General features: G+C 42.5%; 3 protein-coding genes and 1 long non-coding RNA gene across 7 annotated transcripts in view; 1 reads left to right on the forward strand and 3 right to left on the reverse strand.

Annotated features, from left to right (window-relative positions):
- Positions 1-245: 245 nt before the first annotated feature.
- On the reverse strand, positions 246-5782 carry CZIB (CXXC motif containing zinc binding protein). 3 transcript variants are annotated; one of them, XM_027649281.1, is made up of 8 exons: positions 5585-5782; positions 5432-5505; positions 5285-5341; positions 4481-4562; positions 3967-3998; positions 3486-3563; positions 1366-1431; positions 246-564 (listed from the first exon to the last, which is right to left on the reverse strand). In XM_027649281.1, the coding sequence occupies exons 2-8, from the start codon at positions 5432-5434 to the stop codon at positions 487-489; spliced, it is 396 nt and encodes a 131-aa protein (XP_027505082.1). In that variant the 5' UTR covers positions 5435-5505; positions 5585-5782; the 3' UTR covers positions 246-486. The 3 variants fall into 3 exon arrangements, with proteins under 3 accessions (XP_027505082.1, XP_027505080.1, XP_027505081.1); XM_027649279.1 differs by having other exon boundaries at positions 5422-5505; positions 5585-5725; XM_027649280.1 differs by lacking the exon at positions 5432-5505 and having other exon boundaries at positions 5585-5721.
- A 666-nt stretch (positions 5783-6448) lies between these two features.
- MAGOH (mago homolog, exon junction complex subunit) lies at positions 6449-8183 on the reverse strand. Its single transcript, XM_027649283.1, has 5 exons — positions 8057-8183; positions 7889-7947; positions 7686-7796; positions 7307-7389; positions 6449-6730 (listed from the first exon to the last, which is right to left on the reverse strand). The coding sequence occupies exons 1-5, from the start codon at positions 8142-8144 to the stop codon at positions 6631-6633; spliced, it is 441 nt and encodes a 146-aa protein (XP_027505084.1). The 5' UTR covers positions 8145-8183; the 3' UTR covers positions 6449-6630.
- A 53-nt stretch (positions 8184-8236) lies between these two features.
- Positions 8237-15054, forward strand: LOC113950025. The gene is made up of 3 exons (XR_003528635.1): positions 8237-8365; positions 13630-13719; positions 14036-15054. It is a non-coding gene; the product is annotated as an uncharacterized LOC113950025 (long non-coding RNA).
- Positions 15055-20920: 5866 nt separating this feature from the next.
- The window catches only part of LRP8 (LDL receptor related protein 8), a 173353-nt gene continuing 169331 nt past the window's right edge, over positions 20921-24942 (reverse strand). For both annotated transcript variants that reach the window (XM_027649266.1, XM_027649265.1), the window contains 3 exons: positions 24488-24556; positions 24116-24288; positions 20921-23273 (listed from right to left, as the gene is read on the reverse strand). In XM_027649266.1, coding sequence (XP_027505067.1) covers positions 23235-23273; positions 24116-24288; positions 24488-24556 — 281 coding nt within the window. In that variant the 3' untranslated portion in view covers positions 20921-23234. The remainder of the gene's footprint in view (positions 23274-24115; positions 24289-24487; positions 24557-24942) is intronic.

Here is a 24942-nt window from a genome sequence, read left to right on the forward strand (position 1 = left end):
AAGTGGCAGAAAGCTACTAAAGGTGTAGCTGTTCCCTGGAACAGTTAACACAAACCTTACTAATCCTCACAGCCATTTCTTCATGATAAACTTTAGGGCTGTAAGTTGTCTGAGCAGTCACTGTGTACAGTAGTTAAGCTGCAGTTCACCACAACCATACATATTTTAAAAAAAAAATTAAGAAAATGGCACAGTTCAGTCAGGTGTATGTACTATTTTCAGTTTGTACTGAGGCCATCTCCAAGTGCTCTCTGGAAAATATTTTATTAGAGAATGCTGGGGACAGTAAATACAACTTAGTGATGTTGGCCAAAGGTCAGACTTGGTGATCTTGGAGGTCTTTTCCAACCTTAATGATTCTATGAAATTAGGTTTCCATTTCTGAAGTGCAGCCAGATACAAAGTTTCCTTGGAGTTCCTTTTTTTATCTGATGGATACAGCTCCTCCATCAATAAGCATGTCAAGATTTATTAGGGCTGTGAACTTCAGCATTTTACAAATTTGTGGGTAACTTCATAGATCCCAACAGATTCCTTTGTTTTTTCATCATAGTCGTTCCAATCCTGCAGGAAATAAGATTTCACAGTGTTAGTCACAGAGGACAGAATGCACACAGACTGGAATTCAAACTGAAACCAAATGTTACTCAAAATTTGGGTCTTAGACTTCTGTGGAAAGCACTGTGCAGTCACCAAGTTAAGTTCTGACAGGTGAGAGAAGCAAAAGCACCGACCTGAAATTAAATGACCTTCAGTCTCAGTGGTTTTATTTACATAATGTTGTAGGTTTTTTCATATGCAGTCCACAGCCTGTAGTGGACAAGACAGCAGCCATGGCAGGTGAAAGGATTATCTATCATTCACAATACCTTAGTCAGGTGGGTAAGCAGATATGCAGATCCCTGCCAAGTAGGATACCAGGGAACAGATTTGACCTTGACATTCCTGCTCACAGCCAAGGAAGATTTGCAAATGCTGGTGTCATTGTCCTGAGCTTTGAAGGACAGTGTCTGTATTACTTTTTAATACCTCTGTGCACAGGAAAATGTGCAGGGACCTTCCTAGAAAAATCAATTCACCGCTCTCGTGACCCCAGCCATTTAATATTCCAGGTTCCTGCTCTCTGGAATTCTTGAGTGACTTAAATAAAAGTAGCATTTCTACCTTTGCCAGCTGCTAAGTTATCAAATACCTACTTCTAAAATGACACTTGGTAATGCTGGTTGTTCATAGTTGATGCAGTTCCTCTCTCCAGCTATGACTTTCCTGTGGCTACAGGAAAGAGCAGGGTGTGTATTTTGCACTAGTGACTTGGGGAAAGCAAGCTAAATAATTAGATTTACTAATGAAACTAAGACAACATACCTTTTCCAACAGGTTTATGTCATTGAAAGGTGTGCCAGATTCTGCACCTTCAGCAGCAAACCCTGCCTGCAAATACATTTGCAGAAAGTTTTTAAAAGTAAGTTGTACCAAGAAAATAATAAATATGATCATTGAAACATATTTAAAGAAAGTAACTCAGCATAAAATTTAATTGTATGTTTAAAAATCCCAGCCACTCTGTAGCATACAGGAAGGTTTCTTACATTGCCATTTCTAACTACAGAATTTTATTAATAAGTGGTTAAAAATCCATGTTTCTTCCTGGTTCTCTGCAAAGGATCTACACTTGCATTTTTGATAGAGAAATCCCACTAATGCCAGTGAGACATTTAGCTGTGTAAGAATGTGCAAAGTAAGCCACATGATTTTAAAATATTTCAGGATCTGAAGGAAGGTTAAGCACTTGGGAGTTAAATAAACCACAGAGTGGGTCAGATCTAACATGAGGAGAGTGATCTGCAGGGCACAGTGGCCCTTCTAGAACTGTTGGAAGCCCATCTCAAGGGAACTGCTGGGGGGGAGAGGAAGATCAGCATCACGGGGCAAAACTGCAGAGCTGCAGTACAGAACAAACACTAGAAAAATAAAAGAAGCCCTGCTTTTGCCACCTGGAGCCACTCACCAGCCCTCCAAGGAACAAGGAGCCACGTGACTGGAATTACACCCTTCTGTACTAGGTCTAAAAGGAGGGTGTATATCCGGAGAATCAAAGGATACTTTCTCTGCTTTCTTTTTTTAGATAACTACAATTTAAATAAGACATGCAAGCCTTAAGCCACTTTAAATTGACTTCAGGTGTGTTTGTATTATGTCTACCAAGAATAGGGAGAAAATACTGTAATACTATGGCCATGGGGCTAATCAAAAGCCAGATGTAAGGCTGTGGAGAAGCCAGGCTGGCTTGGATCATGTCAAATATAAAGCACTTTACAGAACTGTTTGGAACTGCAGAAGTCATACATGCATCAGAAAATTCTCATTTACTGATTATAGGCATCAGAAAATTCACTCAAATACCTCTTCAAGAATTCAGTATACTCTCCAGTCAAGTGCAGACACCAAATTTAGATTAAATTAAAAGCTTTAATGAAGCTATAAACATCTATATTTTGTAGTCTTCCCATAGATTTTTCTTGAGGTGTGAGTTCCTAGGTCTGGCTGCATAGCTTTCAAACAGGGATAAACTAATAACCACTCTGTTCCTCTGAAAGATGGGCTTCACTTAAATAAACAGATAAAGACCTCCTGCAGCACTCTGCAGTGGGGATTCTATTTATATCAAATTCGTTGTAGGATTGGCTTCTTTGGGCTGTTTCTTAGCCCAGCATCACAGTCTGAGGGAAGGATAAGACAGGTTTATATCTGTCAGTCTATTTACACCTAATCCGACTGGAATAATACGTTAAATATAGCAGGGAGTTAACAGGCATGACCGTGCACAAGCAGATGAGTCACTGCAGACTGGTGTGGCCCTGAAGAAATCCTTTAACTCTGAACCTTGAGGTGTGCTTTGCAACAGCCTCTAAGTGCCGGTGATCTTCAGCCTTTGCTTAAGTTTCACATGGAAAACTGCCAATATTCACTCCCTGTGGCTTTGGTGATGTCAAATCCCAAAGGAAATTTGTTTGGTTTTTAGAGGGCATACACTGAATCGTGTTCATAACCTGAACTGCATGTGCTCTCTGTAACATAGCAAGGAGCACGGTGGTGCTCTGTCTAACGCTGCACTCTCACAATTCTTCTCAGGAAAGACTCTTCTGCAATAACCTGAGCAATGAAGACCTCTCAGGTGAGTTCAGGTGAGCAGTGCTGAGTCACCTGTAAGGCAGGTGGAGTAAGACTCCAAGGTGTGCCTAGTGTTAGATCTTCCTGGCACAAAGAATACCAGAGTTGTTAGTGTTGTCTGATCACGGGGTTTCGGGTTTGTTTGGAGTCAAATGAAATAGAAGAAAAGTGGATGGGAATCCCATGGGGAGAATGGGAATTTGGGGAGGTCTAGGATGTTCCAGAACCATTTCAAACAGTGTGTATTTTATCATTCTAGAGTCTGCAAGAAGTGTTTTTAAAAACTGAGAAACAAATCACAAGTAAGAACTCACCTGTGGTTGAAAGTCAACCGGTTCCAGACCTCGGCATTCAAACTCTACTATTGTCTTGAATTTCTCACTGTCTTCAGCCTGTAATTGAGCCAGAATTCCATTAGTTTCCATCTAATAGAGACAGTGACAAGCATTAGTTTAGGAATGGACTGCTTTAAAGGCAGTACTGTCATCTCTGATGCCCCAAGTGACAGCAAAAGCCTAGGGCTCATTTAATAGGTGGTCATTAACTAGAATTTCTTTGCTAATACAGGCCTAACCACCTCTAATTTGAGTGATACAGTTCTGTGTTGGCTTATGAAATGTATCAGATTATTCTACACTTGAGACTCTGTGCAGGAGTCTACAAGAGACAATTTCTGTCAGGGAACAATACCAGCTTCTTTTGTGTTCTTGAAAGAGGATGATAAAGCAAAAACTCAAAATAGTATTAATGCTTATTTATCTCTCACTTTTTATATAGAAGAGGAAACAAACTTACATTGTAAGGCTTGATTGTCTGACTTAAAATATCTAAAACAAAAAAAAAGTGTAAAAGTGAGTTGCATTATGTCTTCAGTTTTATTCATCACAAACCAAGCACCAGGTTCTCCTTTCAAAGAAATTTCCTTATCCAAAGTAAAAGAAACAAAGTCACCAAGCATTTCCTGCAGCTGGCCTTCAGAAGGTAGAAGGCCTTCACTTTTTCTCCCTTCTCCTGAGAAGTTTACACTGCACCATTTTGTTACCTTACCAATGCAAAAAAAAAATATGCATGCTTTGTAAAATGACATTGCAGATGAGTTCTGTTCATGCAGAAACCTGGACTCACCAGGCCTTGCTGTCTCCTTCATGAGCGTGAGGTCGAGTGTGCACCTGTTGTGAACTAGAGCACTGGTGTGCAAGGGAAGAAATCCCTGGTGAATGCTCTTTACAAGCAAAAATGGGGACTAAAAAATAAACTTGGGAGAAAAAGTGACAAGTGGATGGTGCCTGTTAAACATGTAAGCACGTACCGATGGAGTTCTCCCTGGAGCACAGCTTGCACTTCTGCACCATCGTGGCGCTGCCTCGGCCGCCCTTCAGGGGAGCACTGTCCTAAAAACCAGGACAGCAGAGACATTTGTGACTGCACTTCAGCTGAGCCACTGGAAACCTCTGCAAAGGTAAAGCAGTTTTTACAACAGTCTTTCACTTCTTAAAAATACTGCCACAAGGCAGCTTTTTTTTAAACAAGAGGTTAGTAATTCAAGAAGCTGCGATTATCAAAGAGTAATTCTGTTCTAGACTTAAAACAGGGAATAGTGGATAGTTATGTCTTGGTCCACATAGGCATGTTCTATTAATTCCTCAAAATACATTCTTGCCACACAGTATTATGCAAGAAAAAAGGATCATCATTCTGAAGAATGGAACCTTCTCTTATCCTTTATCTTTCATCCTGCTTTTTCAGTTTCCAAGTGCTAATTTAGCACGCTTAACTCACCTTGAATTACCTAAATTTCTCCAGAAATATTCCATCAGCATCAGAGAAATATTTACAGGCACAACCTTATTCTGATACCACTTCAAAATTTGTTTTCAAATTTTATTTTTACAGAAAGTTGGTTTTTTTAGAGCAGATGTAAATACTTGCTCACTAACAGTCACCATTCCAATGGCATATTTTAATTAACAGTATCCAAATTTTTTTTTTTAGTATGGAATATGACAGCGTTTCTAACTGCATATAGCAATTGAAAAACTCGTCTAAAGTGCAAGTTGTCCCATTCCTGATGCTAATATGTGTGTAAGAGGCAGGTTACCAGAGGGACACGCACCATCAGCCGGAGGTACTGCCACTTCTCAGAGACTTCGCCGCAATTCGCACATTTCAGCTGGAAAACAGAAGTCAGAGAGCTGAGAGCTGTCACTAACGCGGGATGTGACACCCCCGGCGGCCCCGGCCCCGCCGCACCTTGAGGTACCATCGGAAGTCCTCGCCCTCGGCCCGCAGCCGGGTGATGTTCTCCAGCGTGGCGCGGAGCTGCAGCCCGATCCTCTGCAAGGCAAGGAGCGGCGGGAGCGGCGTCAGCCCGGATCACATCGGCCCGGCCCGGCCCGGCCGCGGTCCCACCTACCCCCATGGCCGCGCGGGTCTCCGGCCGCTCCTCCGTGGAATTTTTGTGGAATTCTCTTCTCCCTCTGCCCCGGCGAGGCCGTGCCCTCAGCCAAGATGGCGGCCGCGCCCGGCGCTCCCTGCCGGGCTGAAGCCGACGCGAAGCCGCGCTTGCCCTCAGCCAAGATGGCGCCCGTCACCGCCCCGGCGAGGGGCGGGAACGCGGGAGGGGCCGGCACCGGCAATGGGGATTTTCATCTTTAAAAAGCCATTTAACCACAATTGTTTTTTAATCGCAGTGGCTACTGACTTAAGAAATGTAGATGTGCCAGAGAAAGCAAGGGCACAGTTTGGCAGCGCTGCTGTGGGGAACAACCTCAGAGCCCACAGGGAGTCTCAGACCCCTCAGGGAGTCTCAGACCCCTCAAAGTCTTTTAATTAATGCTGCACAGCAGATCTGCTAGACTAGAACTTAACTAAATACATTCTACGTTGCTCTTCAAGCTTTTCCAAAGCTGGGTGGGAGCGTCAGTGCAGATCCTGGGTGGCTCCTGGGGGCCTGTTGTCCACCTGTGCGCTGGGGGCAAACGGGTGAGCACAGGACATGAGGACATGAGGAAGGTGATGCATGTCTGCTACCACCAGGTACCATGTGCAGTCAGCTGGTTTGCACTTTTGGGCTGGCCAACAGAATAGCCAGCTCAGGACAGTAACATAGGTTTATCCTGACAGCTGGCTGAAGTTTCGTTTCACAGAGCCAGGCTTAATTCCATTTCCTACTGCTGTGTAGACAGAGAAATATAGGATGTGCGTGATACAAGTGATGTCACATACCCTGAGTGTATCATGCTGAAAGAAGTATTAGGAATTCAGTCTCTCACAACTCAAAAATTAAAAAGAAATCTCATCCTTTTAATAAGGACACTCACTGACAGTTTTTAACAACAACAACAAAAAATCTGAAATACATAAAAGCTCCAGGCCAGAAACCCTGACGAGCTGGAACAGCATACTCCCCCCCTCCCATTCCCCCATACAGACTGTAATACAAACTTCAATTTGTCTGATTTAAATTGGCTTAATCTTGAAGTGCAGTCCAATAAGGCTGAAGACGAGACATTTAAGGTCCTGGACCAGGTAGTAGAATACTCTCAAACCTTCTGGATCTCTGCAGTGCACAAGAGAAGGAAAGAAAACAAAAGAAGTTTAAGACTGATGCTCTTTTAGAAGAGTTTATAGAACTAACCTATTTTAAAAAACCCAAAGCCTGTAAGGAAACTTTTTGGAAGTCACTTTAGACATGAACAGATTTTTTTTCATTCTACATTGACTGATAAAACATTTTGCATTCCAGGTTTGCATATTTTAAGCCTTGACAAAATGTGCATTTTTTTTCATGAAAGCCAAGTAGCAACAGCACTAAGGATTAAAAAAAACCCAACCAACCATGACAGCCAATCTTTTCAGCTTTGGTGAAATACAGAAATCTCGGTTCTCCCAAAGACAGTGATGCAGACAGGTGAATAGCAGGTCAGTTTGGCCTATGAACACATCTGACAGGGTTCCTATAGCAAGGTATTTGAAAATATGTGTAATGCCACAGTCTAAAGGCAGCTGGTACATTACACTGCAACACAGAGCAGTGTCCCCAGGAACTGATCTGTACCTTGAAACAATGTAAAATACAGATACCCAGTGACTGGTAAATAAAAACAACAGCAACTTAAAAAAGCAGGGTACGTACTTGGACTGATTTACGTCAATGAGTGAACCGATTTTTGACGTGGTAAAGGAGATGTGCTCGTCACCAATTACTATCTCAAGCTCCTGAAAAATAAAAGGTTATGGGAACTCTACAGCTTTGTGGTACAAGTTACCGAAATACTTAAGTACTGTGATAACTTTTTTTTTTTTTTACAAATTTCTATTACAGAGACATTGAGTGCAGCAGGTCTGTGAATCATATTAACTCCCACAGCAAAGCTGCCATTGAGTCACTGCTCAGGTTTTAAGGTAGTATTGTTTCCCTTTTGGCTGGAATCAACACAGCCTCGAGGGAAAAGTTCTGTTATGCTTCCAAGGAGCTACCCACGGAAATTAAAGCATCGATTAGATGCACCCACCTGCCGGCCCACCCTGTCCGGAGGCGGCCACAGAGCATCATCTTCCTTCGTGATTTCACTGTCGTCGATGATTCTCTTCAGCTCCTCCATCACGCTCTTGTGCACGTAAGCCTGGACACAACATCCCAACATGGAACTACAACCCCTGCACACACCATTCCAGCAGGGAAACCGAGCCCCGCGCCGCCGCCCCCCTCACTTACCTCCTTGCGGATCATCACATCGTTCTTGTAGTTGCTGTTGTTGGCGTAGCGCAGCTTCCCTGCGGGGAGAGGCCGCGCGTTAAACCCCGCCGGGGCGGCCCGGCCCCGAGCCCTCGGGGAGCGCAGAGCCGTCCCTCCCGGTGCCCCCCGGCCCCTGCCCGCTCTCACCGTCGGGGCGGAACTCGAACTCGAGGAACTCGTGCCCGAACTTCCCCTTGTGCCCCACGTAGTACCGCAGGTAGAAGTCGCTCGCCATGTTCCCGCCGCCGGCCCGGCATGCACCGCGGCGGCGCGCGCCGCTTACGTCACGGCGGGGCTGGGAGGCGGGCGCGCGCGCCCCCTGGCGGGCGGCGGGGCCGTGAGGGGCGGGAGCGGCCCCGCCCCCTCAGTCCGAATCCAGCCGGGACAGAGCCCGGATCCAGCCGGGAAGCAGCCAGATCCCACCGCCCGACCCCCCAGCGACACGAAACGGTGCAGGTGAGGGGTCTTCGCACCCCCGCCGGCCCCAGGGGAGGCTCGGGCCCTCGCCTTGGGGGTCTCCCTGAGGGGCACCCAGCCCGGGCGGCTGGAGCAGAGCTGTTCTGTCGTTGTGGTATTTGCGGTGATTGACAGAAAAATACCGCAGCGGTGGTGGCCGTGGCCTGGGTGCCATCGCTGGGACGGAACTGGACACATCCACACTGGGATTGACCTGTTGCAGAGCTCGGTCGGTGCAGGACAAGGTGCATCCTCTGCCCTAAAACCTGTGGCCTTTTCTAGGCAAAAAAATGAAAATTATTCACTTGCTGCTAATAAGGGCTTCCTTATAATATTTATACATAGTAATGAAAGACACGACGTGCAGCTCTCCCTTTGTTATGAGCCCAGATGTTGGCATGCAGTGTCACTGCAAGAGTTCGATACCCAGGTTGTTATGTTACAATCCTTCCATCCTATGTATAATAAAGCTAAAATGTGTATTTATGGAGAGATTTTCTTCAGAGACAGAGCAACCACTGTGTGTGTATGCCTTTAATCAGAATGAAAATAACTACAATGCCCACATTTCTGTCTCCTGAGGCAGTTTGGTGCCTCGCTTGGACTGGTTTGTTGAGGTCCCTCATCACCAGTGGCCTGAAGTTTGAGGGCTGGGGGTAACACCTGCCCCTTTGCTCTTTGGAACTGCTGGAAGGAGATGGCCAGAGACAGGCCCTTCTGTATAATATTCCCTTCTGAAAGAAAAATTCAGACATAGGGTGTCTCTTGTGCTGATCAGCAGATGGGACACTTTTCACTGAGGACACAGAATGGGGGAGGGCATTTTGTATTGTGGTAGAACTGGAAATGGGTTTTACAATGGTGGTTTTTCATTTAGATGGTTTATCCTGCTTATTGTGTGAACTTGGTTGTCCAGTCTAAAGATAATACCAAGTACTGTCTGGTTTGTCTTAAGGTTCAAAGGTTTGTTTGGGTTTTTTTTTTGTGAGAGAATGACTCTACTAAACAATTGTCTAAATTGTTTATAAGTCTTTTCAGGAATATTGGTACTTAATGTATTTTTGTTTAAATTACTATGTTGGAAGGAAGAGCAAACTGGAATATGAGTTATCCCAAGAACCTGCATTTTAATTCCTCCTGGAGGTGTCAACTGTCTGACTTCTGTATACTAATACATTTTATGATAAATGCATATTATGGGTGAGATAAAAATGCTTTTTGCTGTGTGTTTATTAGGGTTTTTCATATTTTTAAAATAAATGTCATGTTTGATGGTGATATAGTGGATGGAGTGTTGCTGGCAGGGGCGTTTGGGTTATCTTGACACACTCACAATCAAAAACATACTATGCTTGAGTGCATTGGCTTAAGGATGTGTTTGTGAAAGAGGAATGTGTACATTGTGGTTCCTTTCATTCCACCTCAAAGCATGTGCAAACAGTGGTTGTTCTGTCTCTGAAGAAAATGTCTCTATTAATACACATTTTTAGCATTATTTTACACTGTAATATAACAGTGTGCATGTAGTATCTTGAACTGATACTGGTTTATAAGGGCATTGGGTTGCTTTTTTAAGAGCAAAATCTCCATGATTCTCACTTCTGACCCGCAGGGAGCAGGTATCTCTGGGACTTGGAGAAATGGGAGAAATTGGATAAACATGCTCTGAATATTTCTATTTGTCTGGGGGTTTTTCTCATGTCAGTAAAAGAACAGATAGCTCAAATAAATCAACCTACTTTGGATGCCTAGTTTAACTTAGTTTTAACATTCTAGGATTTTTGATTGTTTGTTGAAATAGTTGCATTCCTGCTATTTTTATCTCCTCACTAGAGACATTGGGCACTTCGGAGAGCTGGGTGACAGAAATTGTTTCAGAGATGCCAAATAATTCAGGTTGTTTTCTGATATTTTTCCATGTCTGTAACTGGTGAGACCATGTTCTAAACATACACAATTTTATGCAATTCTTTCCCATTGTATCGACAGAGGCTTTAATTCTTAGTGACTCCCTTATCAAAGAAACTACTTTCACTGACTAAGTAATCTTTGAAAGTTAATACATCCATAAAATGTTTCTTTAAAATGTGTTCAGTAGCATTTGATGTTCTCATGGTGTGGACCTTGACTTTGCACATAGATCCTTGTTATGCCTGTGTTACTTCTTTAGCTGCTGGGAAGAGAATCCTATTCTAGTTTTGAAGAATGTTAATTCCTGTGCCTCTGCATTGTGTGAAAGATAATTAGTATCAAAATACAGCTGAGTCAGCAGCCTGTTGTGTCTGCTGGAGACGAACTGACTGTGGGTCTCTGTGCTAACACTGAGCTGTGCTTTGTAAAACACTGCTTAGAAAAAACAGCCTGATTTGTATCTTAAAATTGTGATGTGGATAAGTTCTATCTACTTGGTTAAAGCAGAGGTCTGTAAGGGACCACTGGCTGTTCTGGTGCCAAGTGAATGACCCTGTTGCTCTCTGAGGTGAGGTTTTCCCTGCAGTGCTGGGCTGCTGGGGCTGCTCTGTGACTGAAAGACCTTCACTGCTCACAAGACAAAACTCCCTGGTGGTGGCTGAGCAAACAAAAGTGGGGTGTATGGACATGTGTATTAGAAGAAAAAACCCTGAGCCTGACATAGGCTCGGATGTGTAAAGGAGTGCCTGAAAAGGAGAAAGATTAATGGAAGTCAATAGAAAACAGGCCTGGAAGGGTCTGTCACAGTTGCCAGGTTCATCCCCCTGCCCTCAGACAAGAGCAGCTCCCTCATGTGAATCTTTCTGTGTATTTTAATGAAGCTTTTGGGGTTTGATTGATTTGGATTCTCTGCTTTTTCTGTAGATGGTTTTTGTGCCAAATGCAAGTTTATAATGTAATTGACTTTCTCATTTGGAAAGTCAGCCCCCATGTGAATCTGTTGGGTTTGGCAGGGCTGGAAGTTGGGGTGCAGAGCAGCCTGGAAGAGTAACTAGTCCAGTACAGATGAATGTAGAATTATTTCTACAAATAATTTAAGAAAATATATATTATTTAAATAGTTGTGTTTTTTCATTATAGAACTGTGGCTTCAATTTACACAACAGTATTTGCAGAAGTGCTTTAATTCTCACTTCAAAATTTTACAGACGTAGTTACAAGGGCTGTCATGGGGAAGCTTGTCCACAGTGGTTGCTTCTGAGAAAGAATCTGCACATTTTGAATGGAATTAGCCTTTGTGAATTGTCCTCTAATACCAACATTTTGTTCCCCAAAATGTTGGTATTACATAAGAGAGAGGTATTTTATGTCACTGCAGGTTTCAGGCTCTTTGACCAAGTGCTGCATTCTGGTCATGTATTTCTGTGAAAGCTGATTTTGTTTAAACAAAACTGCCAGCCTCTGTTTGAAGGTTCCCCAGGTGGCAGGAAGCAAACACAGGTATTTATTTAACCTTCAGCCCCTTCCTTCAGGGGTGGGTTATATCCACAAAAGGGCTGGATGTTTGTGGAAATATCCAAAGGAGTGTTGAACATTTTACCTCCTTGGTTGGAATGCCCCAGTCCTGGGCCATGGCACTTCAAAGGGCATCCTTGTTGTGGGGAGCTGCTCAAGGTGATACTTCAGACAAAGGCTGCAAAGAAACTTCTCTTTGCTCCCATGTGGCCTTGCTTTAGCTGCAGTAAACACTGTGCTAATTTTTTTCTTGTATTTGAAATGTTTTACCAAACTGAAGTTTTGGTCATCTCACAAGGCCCTTTGGCACACCAGCGTTTCACAAACTTTACAGAGTTGAGAGACCAGGGGCAGTGCATATAGAACAGAAACTTCTGGATTTTATCTCATGTTCTCTGCTACACTTTGACAAGAAGCTGAATTGAATTTTATCTATTTCTACAGTTTCTACCTGCATTTCTCCATATGTTTTAGTTGGTTTTGCAGTTCGTTTTTGCCCCTACTTGTCGTTGCTTCTAAACAACTTGTTCTTCCATTGTATTTGATTCCAATTTTTGGTTCTTTGCTTTTCCCTTATTCTGTAAAGAAGGAAACTGATGTAGCAGGTCAGGAAATCCAAACATGAGGCTTCATTAGCAAAAAGATTAACAACCCTGGCATGTTTGTCTTGTCACAGAAAGCTTCCAGGCCTTATTTGTCCCCTGCACACATAAGACTCTCCAGTCTTTACTGCTATTTGAAAATCTTTGTCAAGAAAAATACAGTGCTCTCCTTTTACACAGATAATTGTACCTCTGAGCAGCCTTTGATCTGGTGGTTGCAGAAGTTCCATCCATTTCCTGTGCAATCCTTCCTTGGAGGACCTTGGTACAATTTCCAGGGACCCCTAAGTAGAAGCAGACAAACCCCCAACTTTCCAGAGAGCCCTTGCAGATAGACTTTGTGTGCAGGTGATGTGCTGAATTCATTCAGGGTTGCCATGGCAACCCTTCTTTATCCAGAAGAAGATTGCATGTATCAGTAAATGTACTTTTTCACAGGACCCTGGGGCTTTTATTCAGGGGTCTCAGAGCTCTTGGGAGCAATAGATGGGCAGGCCCTGGCTTAGCAGTGTCATAGATCCTCATGGTCACTAATGCTCTTTGTTCTTCAGCTCTGAAGATACCAGCACTTTTTATCTCCACCTTCTCTATGGTTTTTGGCAAAAGATTGTCCCTTCTATACTACATGCAGACATATGATCTCAGATTCTGAGTTTTGAGCACTAATATTTCACACCCAGGAGATACAATTCTCAGTCCTGATGTTCTCCTGTCCTTCTTCCCTGATCTCAAAGATTTCTTGGTCAACTTTTTCAAAATTCTGTTTAGCTGAGCACAACTGCTCTCCTGCCCCCAGGAGCCATCAGATTAGTTGTGTTCCATGTTCATCTCACTGGCAGTTTTTCAATGATAAAAAAGAGAAAACTGGAGGATGGAAACCCGAGCAAAGATGAAAATGATGATACTGCCTGTAATACACTAATCCCCTTTCAGAAGCCAGGAGTTTTTTCTCATAATAAAGTGATTTGTCTGTCTCAGAAAATGATTCTTGATTTCCAGTCAGTCAGGATTCCTGTGACTGTGAGTCTGTCCTGTTAAACCACAGGATGGTGCATGAGCAGCACCTTACTGACAGTGTTTAACAGAGCAGCCTTGGGAATTAATGTGTGTATTTTTACACATTTCCATGTATGCAAATGCACATGCATATGTTTTTTGTACATCAGATAAAATATCTTGCTCACAGATGGATCTTGGGATTAGAAGGATTGGAAATAATGATGTTTCTATTTTCAGTGAATAAACCTATTTTGCAGTTATCCCAGTCAGCAACATCCGCCTGTTGAACATTATTTGGACACTGACCCCACAAGAGAAAAACTACAGGTAAAATTATGTTTAGACTGACATTATATTATGTAATTATCATTCATTTACGTTATATTTTTATTTTGTACTGTTTATAGAACAGTTAGTGTAGAGAATCCAATAAATTACTAAGAACTCATCTCGTGGTAATATCACAGAAAGGGATAATTTCAGGAAATGCATTTTGTGCCTCTGATTCTTTGAGAATATCATACAAAATTGTATCAGTGTTAGGTATAAAATCTCAGTGTTGATGTAATAATGTTCCATTAACACAGATCACCTTTAATAGCCTTCACTGTGCAGGTCAAGAACTGATACCTGTGTGTTGGAGGATCCTGTGGAGATACAGGGCTGGTTTGGATACCCAGTCCTATTCCAGCACCAGCCTGTGTGGTCTTTGCCCCACGTCTTTGGGTCATGTTACAGGTCTCTGGTGGTACCTACAGAAGCTCCTGTGCTGGGGTTAGGAAGGATCTGCACTGTTTTCCCCTCTGTGGTGGCACAAACCTCTGATTTAGGAAGAACAAAAGAGCTTAAAATGCTTTGCCCAATCACTTGGCATCCTGCACTGGAATAAGAAAGGTCAGGCAATAACTTTTGTTCAAAAAGAAGACTTCAGTAGAATGGATTTAGTTTATTTAATAGCAAAGAAAAGGTCATGTCTTTTGTTCTTTTATTCTCACATAAATTGATTTTGTAAAGTTGAAGTTGGTTTATCACTGTTTGTGTTCTGTGGCTTTGTTATTTCAGCACTGGAGAAAAGGTCATCTTCTTGCTGGGTATCTGATATTCCATGGTCCATTAAAACTGCATTATTTCTGCTGTAACTGAAGTTCTTTTTCTTTTCTTGCATTTTTTTCTCTTTTAGTTTTTCCCCCTGACTTCACCTGTCCCAAGACAACTCAGCTCAACTGGGTAGTTTGTCCTGCAGTCTAGTATAGATTTTTCTCATGTTTTGTTCACTATTCAGGAGCTTGAAGAGATTCCCTCTCTGGTAACTTAGGGGAGTGAATTGCATTCTGTCTCAAAATGAAGTGTCAGTAGAAGACAGTGACTGAGGTTTTTTGCATGGAATAAGAAAGAAAAATGAAAATATTTAAAAATATAGAGGTCTGATGTGAAATTTATATTGTGACTCTTCTACTAAGGAAATAGTAATTTCTTTACAGCCAGCTCCTCAGTGGCCTGTTTGCCTGACTTCAGTTTTGCTCCAGCTGTCTCTGAGATGATTGAAGAGGAACTGAAAGAGGTTGATGTGCTCATCAACTCAGAGGTGTTAAGCCAAGTGAGTGTCAGTGGGGAAAGGCTTAATTTTAGGGTAGTGGCAGAAAAGAAAGCAATCACCTTTATGTTCCTGTGTTCTCACAGTAGCATAAAGAAGTGGCTGGAGGAGTTGCCTTTCTTTTTGTCAGAAATTACCATGCACTTCTTTGCATGATCTTGTTGAATACAGTGACTGCCAGCACAATAATTATGTGTGGGCACGATTTTCAAACTGCCAAATATTTTTGCTCTATACTGAGTACCAGCACTAATGATCAGGTGCCAAAGGCTGACAGGAATTCACATCTAAAAAGTTACCCTCTGTATTTTTTCCTTCTAGTTGCTTGAGTTTCTTGTCAGCAACACCTGTGTGTCTGCACTTGGAGGTTAAAATTCCTTGTTAACAGATTATCAAATCTTCTGAATAAGTGTCAGCTGAGGCCACTGCCCTCCCAGAGTTCCAACCCAGCTGCCCTTTGGTTCCTTCTAATTGCCATTGCTCTCAGTCACTCACATTTCATGCACTTTCCTTACCAGTTCCTCTCACCCTCTCTGGAAGAAAACTTTATTTATGCTTTTATCACCATTTACACTTCAAAAATGTTGGTGGAGAAGAAGAGGCTGCTGCAGAGGTGGGGGTAAGCAGACAAAAGTAGATATTGCATAAGAACAGAGTCAACCAGCCAAGTTTCTGCTTAATTTGGAAAGGATAGCTAACTGGGATCAGAGCTCCCCTGGAGCCCAAAGGAGCAAGAGATGCTCTCTCAAGTCTCAAAATGATAGTAGATAATGCTTTATGAATCTAATCTGACATCTTTTTGGATATTCTTTGGGTCTGATGACCAGTGTTCTGATAGCACTGTGTGTTGATTTTTCTCAAAGCAGAAAATGTCAATCAAAATAATGTCTGGCACTAGGCTCCTGATCTGCAGGAGCAGCTGGAGGTTATTCCTCCTTGGCCTTGTTCTTATTATGAAGGCAGAATATGCTCGAAGAGGGAGATATTAAATCAAAGCTCAGTGTGTCCTGTAGCCCTCACAGCATTAATAGCTATTGACATTGTAAATTATGTTGTCTTCATTAGGGTTTTTGCCTTGAAGCCACTCACTGAAATTAAAAGGCTTCTGTACCTGCACATGAGAAGGCACTGCTGCAGTGTTTAGCATTAAATGGAGCCTTTTGTAGCCTGCCTGTGTAGGTCACACAATGGCACTGGGGTTCCTCAGGAAAGAGGGAGATAACTGTGCATCCCAGAAATCCACAGGTACACGTGCTGATGTGTGTTTGGGCCGGAACGTGAGCAGGGGTTTGATGCTTTGCTGTTTGAGCCCCTCAGAAAGCTCCAGTTCCTTGCCCTGTCTGGTGTCTGGGTGGTGAATTTGCCAAATCCACCTCTGCCCTGCGAGGTGAAAACAACAGATGCCGTCTGTGATGTGACAGCACATTGTCAGGGCAGGGACTAGAGATCTGCAGTGGTTGGTGTTACCTGCAGCACTTTGCTCTGCAGTCACATTGAAGGCACAGTCAATGCAGAGCTGGTCTGTGGAGGGACAGTGAACTGAGTGACAGGGACTTTGTAAGCACAGCCCTGTGCACAAGGCTTACTAAACTCTGATGAAATTACAGCTTATATTGTTGTGTGTGTGATTATTTTGGATATGTATTTCTGGCTTTTTCATTTGCCAGCCACTGCAATCTTGGTTTTGTTGCCTTGTCTTTCCTGCCAGTTGAAGCTTTTCCCCCCTTCAGTTAATTGAACCCACCCATGCAGTAGATCCCAAATGAAAACATTTGCTTTCTACTTTGAAGGCACAGTGGGAAACCAGAAATTCTGAATGATAGCTTACTGAGCATTTAATGTTGAAGTCTGTCTAGGCTGGATTTGTTTGTTTGCTTTGGGCTGGGGTGAAGCATTTAGGAGAATGTGTTCTTATGGGATTGCTTGTTTGCTGAGTTGTGCCCATTCCTAACAAATCTGGAGTGCCTATTACCATGTGTATAGCCTGCATTTACATATTGTTCAGTGCTTGGTATTCAGAATCAATGGTTAATATTAAGACATGATGACATGTATACTTGTTACACTTTTATTATAAACTGTAAGTGCCTGTGAAAGTTAATCTCCTATCTTACCCTATTGCAGAGACCTAGATTTACCTGTGCTCATTTCTTTCTAAATTAATGAGAACAGGGGAATCTGGGGGGAAGTTTAGTGGGTTTAGTCCATCCTTCCTTGGCGTGATGAGGCCTCTCTGAAGCAGTGTGGGTGTGGTACAAGAGCTGCTGCTGTGAACACAAGTGGACCAAGTTCAAGCTGTGTTGCAGATGCACATGGAGCAGCCTTGTTTTACTTTCCTGAATACCTAGGGAACACCTGGCTTAGCTCCCTGTGGGAGGTACAGCTCCCACTCAGCTGGTTTTTCCTGAGCAATTAGTCCCATATACCTTGTTGCTATGGGAAACCATAACTGCAGCTAATTCCTGGCACAGTGTGGCTGAAAGTCCAGAGTAATGAGCTACAAACAAATGCATCATCATCAGATGCTTCTGTCATGGCTTCTTAATTAATTCATCGGGGTCTGATGTGGCTCCAGCATGGAACCATGTGAGGTCCATGAACTGCTTCGTTCACATGGACAATATGTTGATAAGGTACAGTTATTGTATTGTCTAAAAGAAATTCCATGTTCTGTAGTAAATAAGGTGATGATTGAAAAGGAAGGAAAAGCAATTAAGAGAAATTACTCATCTGATCATCAGGATTCTCTCATGTTGAATCAGACTCGTTCCATTTACCCCATCTCCTGTCTCCTAGTAGCTATAAAATGGATACTTAGAGAAATAATTACATCCTAGTGCTTTCTCTGCACCATTGCTGATTTTATTTACAGGTACTGTACATCCTTTCAGTTGTGTCTGAGTTGCAGCTTTGAAAAATGTAAAATCTTCCTCAGTTATCTTTGACCTCCTCAGTGTCTCCTCCAGCTGCAATAGGTCTGTTTTAAGATGGGAAGATCGAGGTTGTATGCAAAATTAAAATTAACCATGTTCACCATGAGTTTTCTCTACAGCAACAGCTTCTGTTCACCTCACCTGCTGATGTGATTGAAAAAGTTTTTATTACAAACTTCTTCATGAATTTTATTGCTGCTGATGCCTTGAGCATCAAAGTAATAGGAAGTCAGTTCATGAGGTCAGGCTTTTTATTTCAGATATTGCTACTATTAATGCAAAGTTCCAGTAATTTCATGTTGATTTTTCATTATTACAGGAAGTCTAAAAGTCAACTTAGCCTCTGTAAGAAAGTTCCTGTAAATAAAATTTAGACCTAAACGTTCCTTTCCAAGTATTGTTTATCTTCTAAGCATCATTTCAAGGTGTTATCTTTGCTTAAATCTCATTTAGGTAAAATATATAGATCCAGGGATTTTTCTTGAATGTTTGGTCATAAGGCCTTCCATCATCCTTTACACATAATGCTAGTTAATTAAATTAATGTATGTGCTTTTAGCTAAGCCCCAGTGGGGGAATATATACATGAAAATAAATTATTACAGTTGGAACTAATTAATTCCTTGATTGGCAGACTCAGCAGATGAAATCCTGAATAGGGTGATGTGGAATGTCTTTGTTATTTGGCCTCAGTTGTACCTGGCCAGGAAGCACAGATACAAGCTCTACTCTTCCCCTGACTTGGTGGCCTGTAGGCAAGGGCTGAAGAACAGAACTGATGTGAAGACAAAAAAAAATTATCAGCTCAGTCTCCAGTAATCCTGTGTACACCATCCATGGAACCAGGCTGGGCCCATCCAGCTATCAGGGAGATTTGCTTGTCTCCCTGTCAGAACTTCAGCTCCCTGCTAAGGCTCTGCCTTATCCTGACTGACAAGATTACAGCGGTTGCCTTAATAGTGTGGAGAGTGTGGCAGGCAGCAGCAGCTAATCCTGCAAGGAAATGTTCTCCCACTGAGGTACACAGGGAAATTTGATTGCTGCAAATAATTTGAAAAAGAGTATTGTTTGCTAAAGCATGTTAATTCACATTGTGCTTGCTGATGCAGAGGTTCAGATACAAGTCAGCATTGGTACCCTCCTGTGAGAGCTGAGAGCTCAGCCCTAATGGTGCTTGTTGGCTTCCTCTGGTCCTGCTGCTGGGATGGCAAATCCACACTGAGCACCCTGAGGGAGATGGGGTGCCTCTGGGGACAGTGGTGGGAGGTAATCTGCTGGGAAGCTGATGGTTTGTGTCACTGTGTCTGCTGCTGTGATAACAAAAGCCACAAGTTCATCTTTACCTGTGTAAAATTTCATTCCATGAGGTTTGTGTCTTGGCTGGGAGTCCGTGCTCGCAGCTGTACAGTTAAAACAAGCTGTGCTGGCTCAGTTCGTTCCCTGCTGGTCGAGCTGTAATGAGCTTGGCAAAGGTTGGCCAGGCACATTTGTCTAGCTGAGAAGAGCCAGTTTGGTCTCTGCAGCCCCATTTTGTCATCAGGACAATCCATAACAACTCTCAAACAGTGACTGGAACAACTCTGTTGTCCCCACCTGGGACTGTACCAATGCCTTCATCAACCAGAGTGCCATTTCTAGGGAATCCTTGATCGGTGCAAACCCTTACAGAGCATTCCTGTTGGAGTAGAGAGCCCCAGGACCGTCAGAGGAAGGAGGAGGGAGTGTGTGGCTATTTTGTTAATTGGGATTTTGAGCTGGCCACTAAGCACCCAGCATATTAATGTGCAAATGGACTGTGGCTGGAATCCAAAAGGTGGCTTCTGTATCCCATTCTGTATATCTTTTTTCTGTTTGAACCCTTCCAGTGTTGACACTGCATTTAGGAGACAACTGGAATTGGCACAGATCTCCAAATGGAGGAGTGAAAGAGTTTGCTACAGCCCATGGCTACAGCCCCTGCTTCCAGGCAAGGATGTAAATTAGGAAGGCAGATTTCAAACTGGTTCTCAAAGTTAAGGGGTGATTGGATGGTGAACAAACAGTGTGAGTATGAGTCCATGTAGTTGTACAGTGTCTTAAGGGAAGCAGGCAGCACAGGATTGGTGTGGATTAGCTCAGACTGTACAGCTACTGTGTGTAAAAAAGTGAAACAAACCACCAGAATTTTATTGCTAACAGAGCATAAAGTAAAAAAAAAACAAACGTTTTTTAGGCAATCCCAAACCTACCTGGGGCCCTCTTATGAGGCTCTCACTTCTTTTCATTTGTCCTGTCCTTTCTGTTTAGACCTGAAGCTGTTTCTTTTGTTGTTGTTTTCAGTTTTTCTATTTGCTACCATATTACTCTGCTAAAATATTTAACTAGAATTGAGAAATATTTTAAACTAAGAAAAACCTGTTTTCAGTTAAATAGAAAACTAAACCACCAGTATTTACCAGTACACAGGTCCATATTAGTTTGGTAATATCCCATGTGTCTGAAAAGGGATATCTGCTTGGCAGCTTCCTTTAGGGCCAAGAATTGACTGAAAGGGACTTTGTACCAACATGTGATGGGGACAGGTTGTATTGTCTTCAGTGCTCTGATATCTAATGCTGCTTTGGGTACATCCTGCAAATTGCCTGGGGGAGGAAGAAGATGGTCATTTGATGCACAGTTTGGTTGTCCTGGTTTTCAGGAGGTCCATGTTAATGGATCTGGGTATTTATGGCTCCTTTATTCCCCTGGCTGGTAACTTCAGTTTTAAGTTACACAGCAGATGTCCCACAAACATGGACCAAAGGGGACATCCAGCAATCCCTGAAAGGGGAAAAGTCTTTTGAGCATTTGACTGCCTGCTCAAGCTTCTCTGCACAGGTGACTGTCATACCCAAACCACTCAGCCATTTCAGAAAGTGCCTCCAGTTGTCCCTCCTTGTGCACAATATCCTTGTTTCACAGCAGCGCTCCCGAGTCCCACTCTGGCTTTGCACAGTTAAGGAAAACTCAGACCAAACTATGATATGGTCCCATTTTAGACACCATGAAGTAATTAGTTCAGTAGTCCCAGATAAAAAAATTTAATCTTTCTCTAGAAACAGTGCACTGTTTTACAAACGTGTTCATTTGGTTTCCAGTACAGCAAGTGTTACACAGAGCCCCCCCCGCCCCTCCTGGGCCTTTTGTCTGCAACGTAAGAACTGAAACACAAAAGGCACCAAGCAAGAACTTACTCTAACAGAACTTCAGTATGACAAGACAGATCAGAAATGATTACAATGTTAAATATCACCCTAACAATCTGAACCATTATTTAAAATAATTAATTTCTTAAAAAACAAATTTGGTGTTTGACTTCTCAGTAGTTATAAATCTGTAAAGGTTGAAATCAGCACTGCACCTTGAGTTCATTTACAAGGGTTTGAAAAAACCTGCAGCCTTTTGCATGTGGTTTGTACAGGTTTGTGAGTACATGTTCTTAAAAAAGTATCAAAACTGTAGAACTTTCAAATATATTTACATTCTTCTGTTAGTTACAGTGTTATCACATACAGCCTTTGCTCAGCTTTTTTCTTCATGCACACAGTGCATGGATTTGTAGAAAGAGAGCTTCATACCTTAAAACAATAATGGGATACCTCACTCATTTTTCCACTGCCTTAAAATCTAAAATTTTGAATAGAAGGATGCTTGATTACTTCTGTATTGTCTATGCAGGCCATGAAGCATTTTGAGAGTATGTATTATGTTTGTAAGGGCTTTAGACACTTTCTTCCTGTTCTTAGTCAAGAATCAGCTTCCAGCTCAAATTACACTGTGAATTTATTCTAAAAAGGAAAAAAAAAACCCCTCAAACCCCTTCAGGATGAGTTTCTTCTACTCACTTGAATACGAAAGCTTGGACTGACATAAAAACATGAGGAAGATTTCTCTAGGATTTGGTACAGTTCATTATGCAATGAGAGTAAGTGTATTCACTTCCCACAGAATTCCCTGGGAATCTTATGGAATGAGATGAGAAAAAACAAGCATTTTTTCTACACAGTGCAGGGTGACCCAGCCAAAGACACTGGGCAGGCTGTGGGTTTTTAACCTGCCCTGGCCTCCTTGCCCAGTGCTCTGCAGTCTGGGGTTCCTGCCATGTCCAGGATGTTCCATGGGCAGTAATTGCTGCACTTGAAAGAATTCCACATCTGCCCACAGCACCTCCTAGAGCTGGACTCTTAATCAGTACGAGCAGGGGACAAGGGCAAGGAGGGAAGGAAGGGACTTCAGGTATTGTGTTGAGTTTTTTCCTGATGATCCAAGGGGAGTGCTCACTTCAGCTGTGTGGAAGGATATGGCTACATCTTGGTTTCTGCTAATTCTGAGCTGATTTGAGAGGTGCAAGATTCCCAGCGTGGAAAAGCATTTAGATGTAAATTTAGAAACAAATAAAAAATTTGTTGTGTACCCAGCTGTTTAAAAAGCAACAATACAACACAAACCCCCTGGGTGCTGTAGGAGCTTCTCCTGACTGGAATGCTGTAGGAAATAGCTCTCCAGTTAAAAGCACTGCAGAGGATTCTCCATGGATAGACTGGAAAATGTAAAAGCAACCCTTAATAGCCAGGATGGAAATCAGGAGCTGTTTCTAATGGAGTGCTTCACTGGTCAGCTGTCTTACCCTGCAGCTCTTTCTTACTTAGTGTCTTTAGATTTCAAAGCAAACTTCTCAAACATCCTGTAAAAATTCAATTATCCCTAATTTTCATAAAGGTAGGCTAGTAGTTTTAAAATATATGTATATATTCTTATATATATGTATATATTTATATGCCCATATATCTATCTTGTCCAGATAGATATATACACAGATAATCTATGCACAGCAAGCCAAACATACAAAAAATAAATACTCTCACCCCTCTACTATATTTACAGAACAGATCTGATAATCCAGATTTTGTTAATAAATATTTCTAAACTGCCTGTACAGAATTTATTTTACTTATGTTGATGGATAGCCACAAAGCATATTCAACATATTTACAAAATATCTATAAATATAGTCTTAAAATAAAGCAATAGCTACTGAGCCTTCAGCCTGGCTGGTTATGTACATTGAGTTAGTAGCTCAGCTGTCGCTTATTCACTATCACAAATGGGTAGTGCAACAAGTTAAAATGTGTATAAAAGATTATACATACAAAACTCTCACATCCTTTGGATGTTTGCAGTTCATTATAACTTTGTGGTTACCCTTCTGCAACATAAATAATGATCAAAAAGAAGAAGCAGGTTCTGTGATCCAAAGCAGGTTTGTTCGGTGTGGTTTTGGAGCAGCAACTTCATCCTCATGGCAACCCATCATCTTCTAAGCTCAGTGCTACACGCTGGGGAGGAGAAGAAACACACTTGAGAAAGTCTGGGAATGGTGATACTGTTGCTAACTTGCATTTCTCGTTGAATCTCTCCAAGTGTATCGGTGACAAAGCTATTTTAGGGACTGATTTTTTCCCCCAAATGGGGTCACTTGCCCCGGTGTTACTAACGAGGTGTTGGAAAGTTTACTGCCCTGTGTATGGGATCAGGTTCCCTGTAAGAGATGACACCTTCTCTAGTGTGATGTGGTGCAGGACCTTGAGATGATATGGGGCATTACCTACACACCTCCCTGCCTATAGGAGCTGTACTGCCTTCACTCCTTACTTGGGGATCTTTCTGCTCTCTTCTGAACATACCTGCCAGTGCTCATCTCCCCAGGGCTGCCACTGGGAGGGAGCCTCCTTTTCCTTAACTTCCTACAGAACTCGCCCACTCCTCCTTGTGAGGAATGAGACTCTTTTTTACACTGTTAGTGTAGAGAAAACACTCTCCCTGGTTTGCAGAGAAACTCAACTTATCCTTAAGATAGTTTAGACACTTGGTAGCAGTCTAAGCACAGATATAACAATCCAGTAGAGGATAAGTAATCAACTGTCCCACACTGAGGTACCTTTACACTTTTCAGCTTAGTACCTTGATTAGGACAATTACTCTTCATTTGAGCAGAGTATCTTACACAGAGCACTGTATTCTAAGACAACTGCATGAGCTGCCTGGAAGTTTAGGCTTCTGCCTGATCAGTGATATTAAAGAAGTTCTGGTTTTGTTATTATATGGCAAATAACCTACAATAATTGAAATTCTGTATCCAAACTCTCAACAAAATTCCCCTTGTCCCTCAGACACTCACTGCTGGGTACACGTGTCCGATTTGGGCCGTCCGCCCAATGTGGATCTCATCTTCATCTTCCTCTTCTGTTGTCTTCCTATAGACTGGATTATCAAAATTCATGCTTTTAGTGTTCTTCCGTTTCCAGTTTCTCCAGATGAGGTATCCCCCCATGCACAGCAGGCCAATGACCACTGAGGGGAGAGGAGAGACAGGGCTGTTAGCCAGGCACGGATCTGCTGGGATGTTCCCATGTTGGGAGCCATCCTTGTAGAATTTTCTCAAAGCTGGGCTACTCATCCCCATTTCAGAAGTTCCTGTACTCTTTCCCACCCCAGTCCTGAAAACTGGCGCTTGGGTGTGATCCTTGAAGGTTAAATCCAACCAGCTTACCCACAGGAATGACAATTCCAATCACAGCCGCTGTCACAGTTGAACCGAAGCCTTCGTCATCATTTGCATCTGGAATTACAGAAGTTGTTCTGATCATTTAAGTCATTTGCTGGTTTTAAAGAATGTTTTATGTTTGTGCCCATGTTGTCCTGCCCATCAGAAAGCTTTTGTTGTCACAGTTTACCAAAAGTTTCACAATTGTCATGGCTTGTGTCTCTAATTTTCAAGCACAAAAAACGAGGCCAGTTTTAAAAACATGACATGTAATGGAAATACCACGCACGGATCAGGGGATGGTGAATAGTGCTCTTAAAAATCCACAGCAGAACACAAAATTAATGATTTATTGAGCTGTCAGAAAAAGAGTGCAGTTCAAAGCCATCTGCACAGCTTCTCTGTTTAATTTTTTCCTTCTTTTATTATTTACAGCTAAGGAGTCAGTCTACACATCCATC

This window comes from Corapipo altera, unplaced genomic scaffold (genome assembly GCF_003945725.1).
Source record: "Corapipo altera isolate COAL_440 unplaced genomic scaffold, ASM394572v1 112, whole genome shotgun sequence".
In the NCBI taxonomy this organism is placed as follows: domain Eukaryota; kingdom Metazoa; phylum Chordata; class Aves; order Passeriformes; family Pipridae; genus Corapipo; species Corapipo altera.

Excerpts from the sequence above, each read along its gene's own strand:
- CZIB (XM_027649279.1), bottom strand. Across the intron at positions 5,342-5,421 it reads ACTTCCGATGGTACCTCAAG|CTGAAATGTGCGAATTGCGG; the intron begins GTGCGGCGGGGC and ends TCTGTTTTCCAG. Across the intron at positions 3,999-4,480 it reads CTCCAGGGAGAACTCCATCG|ATATTTTAAGTCAGACAATC; the intron begins GTACGTGCTTAC and ends TTTTTGTTTTAG.
- MAGOH (XM_027649283.1), bottom strand. The coding sequence starts at position 8,144 with ATGGCGAGCGACTTCTACCTGCGGTACTACGTGGGGCACAAGGGGAAG. Across the intron at positions 7,948-8,056 it reads GTTCGAGTTCCGCCCCGACG|GGAAGCTGCGCTACGCCAAC; the intron begins GTGAGAGCGGGC and ends CTCTCCCCGCAG. Across the intron at positions 7,390-7,685 it reads CGGACAGGGTGGGCCGGCAG|GAGCTTGAGATAGTAATTGG; the intron begins GTGGGTGCATCT and ends TTTATTTTTCAG.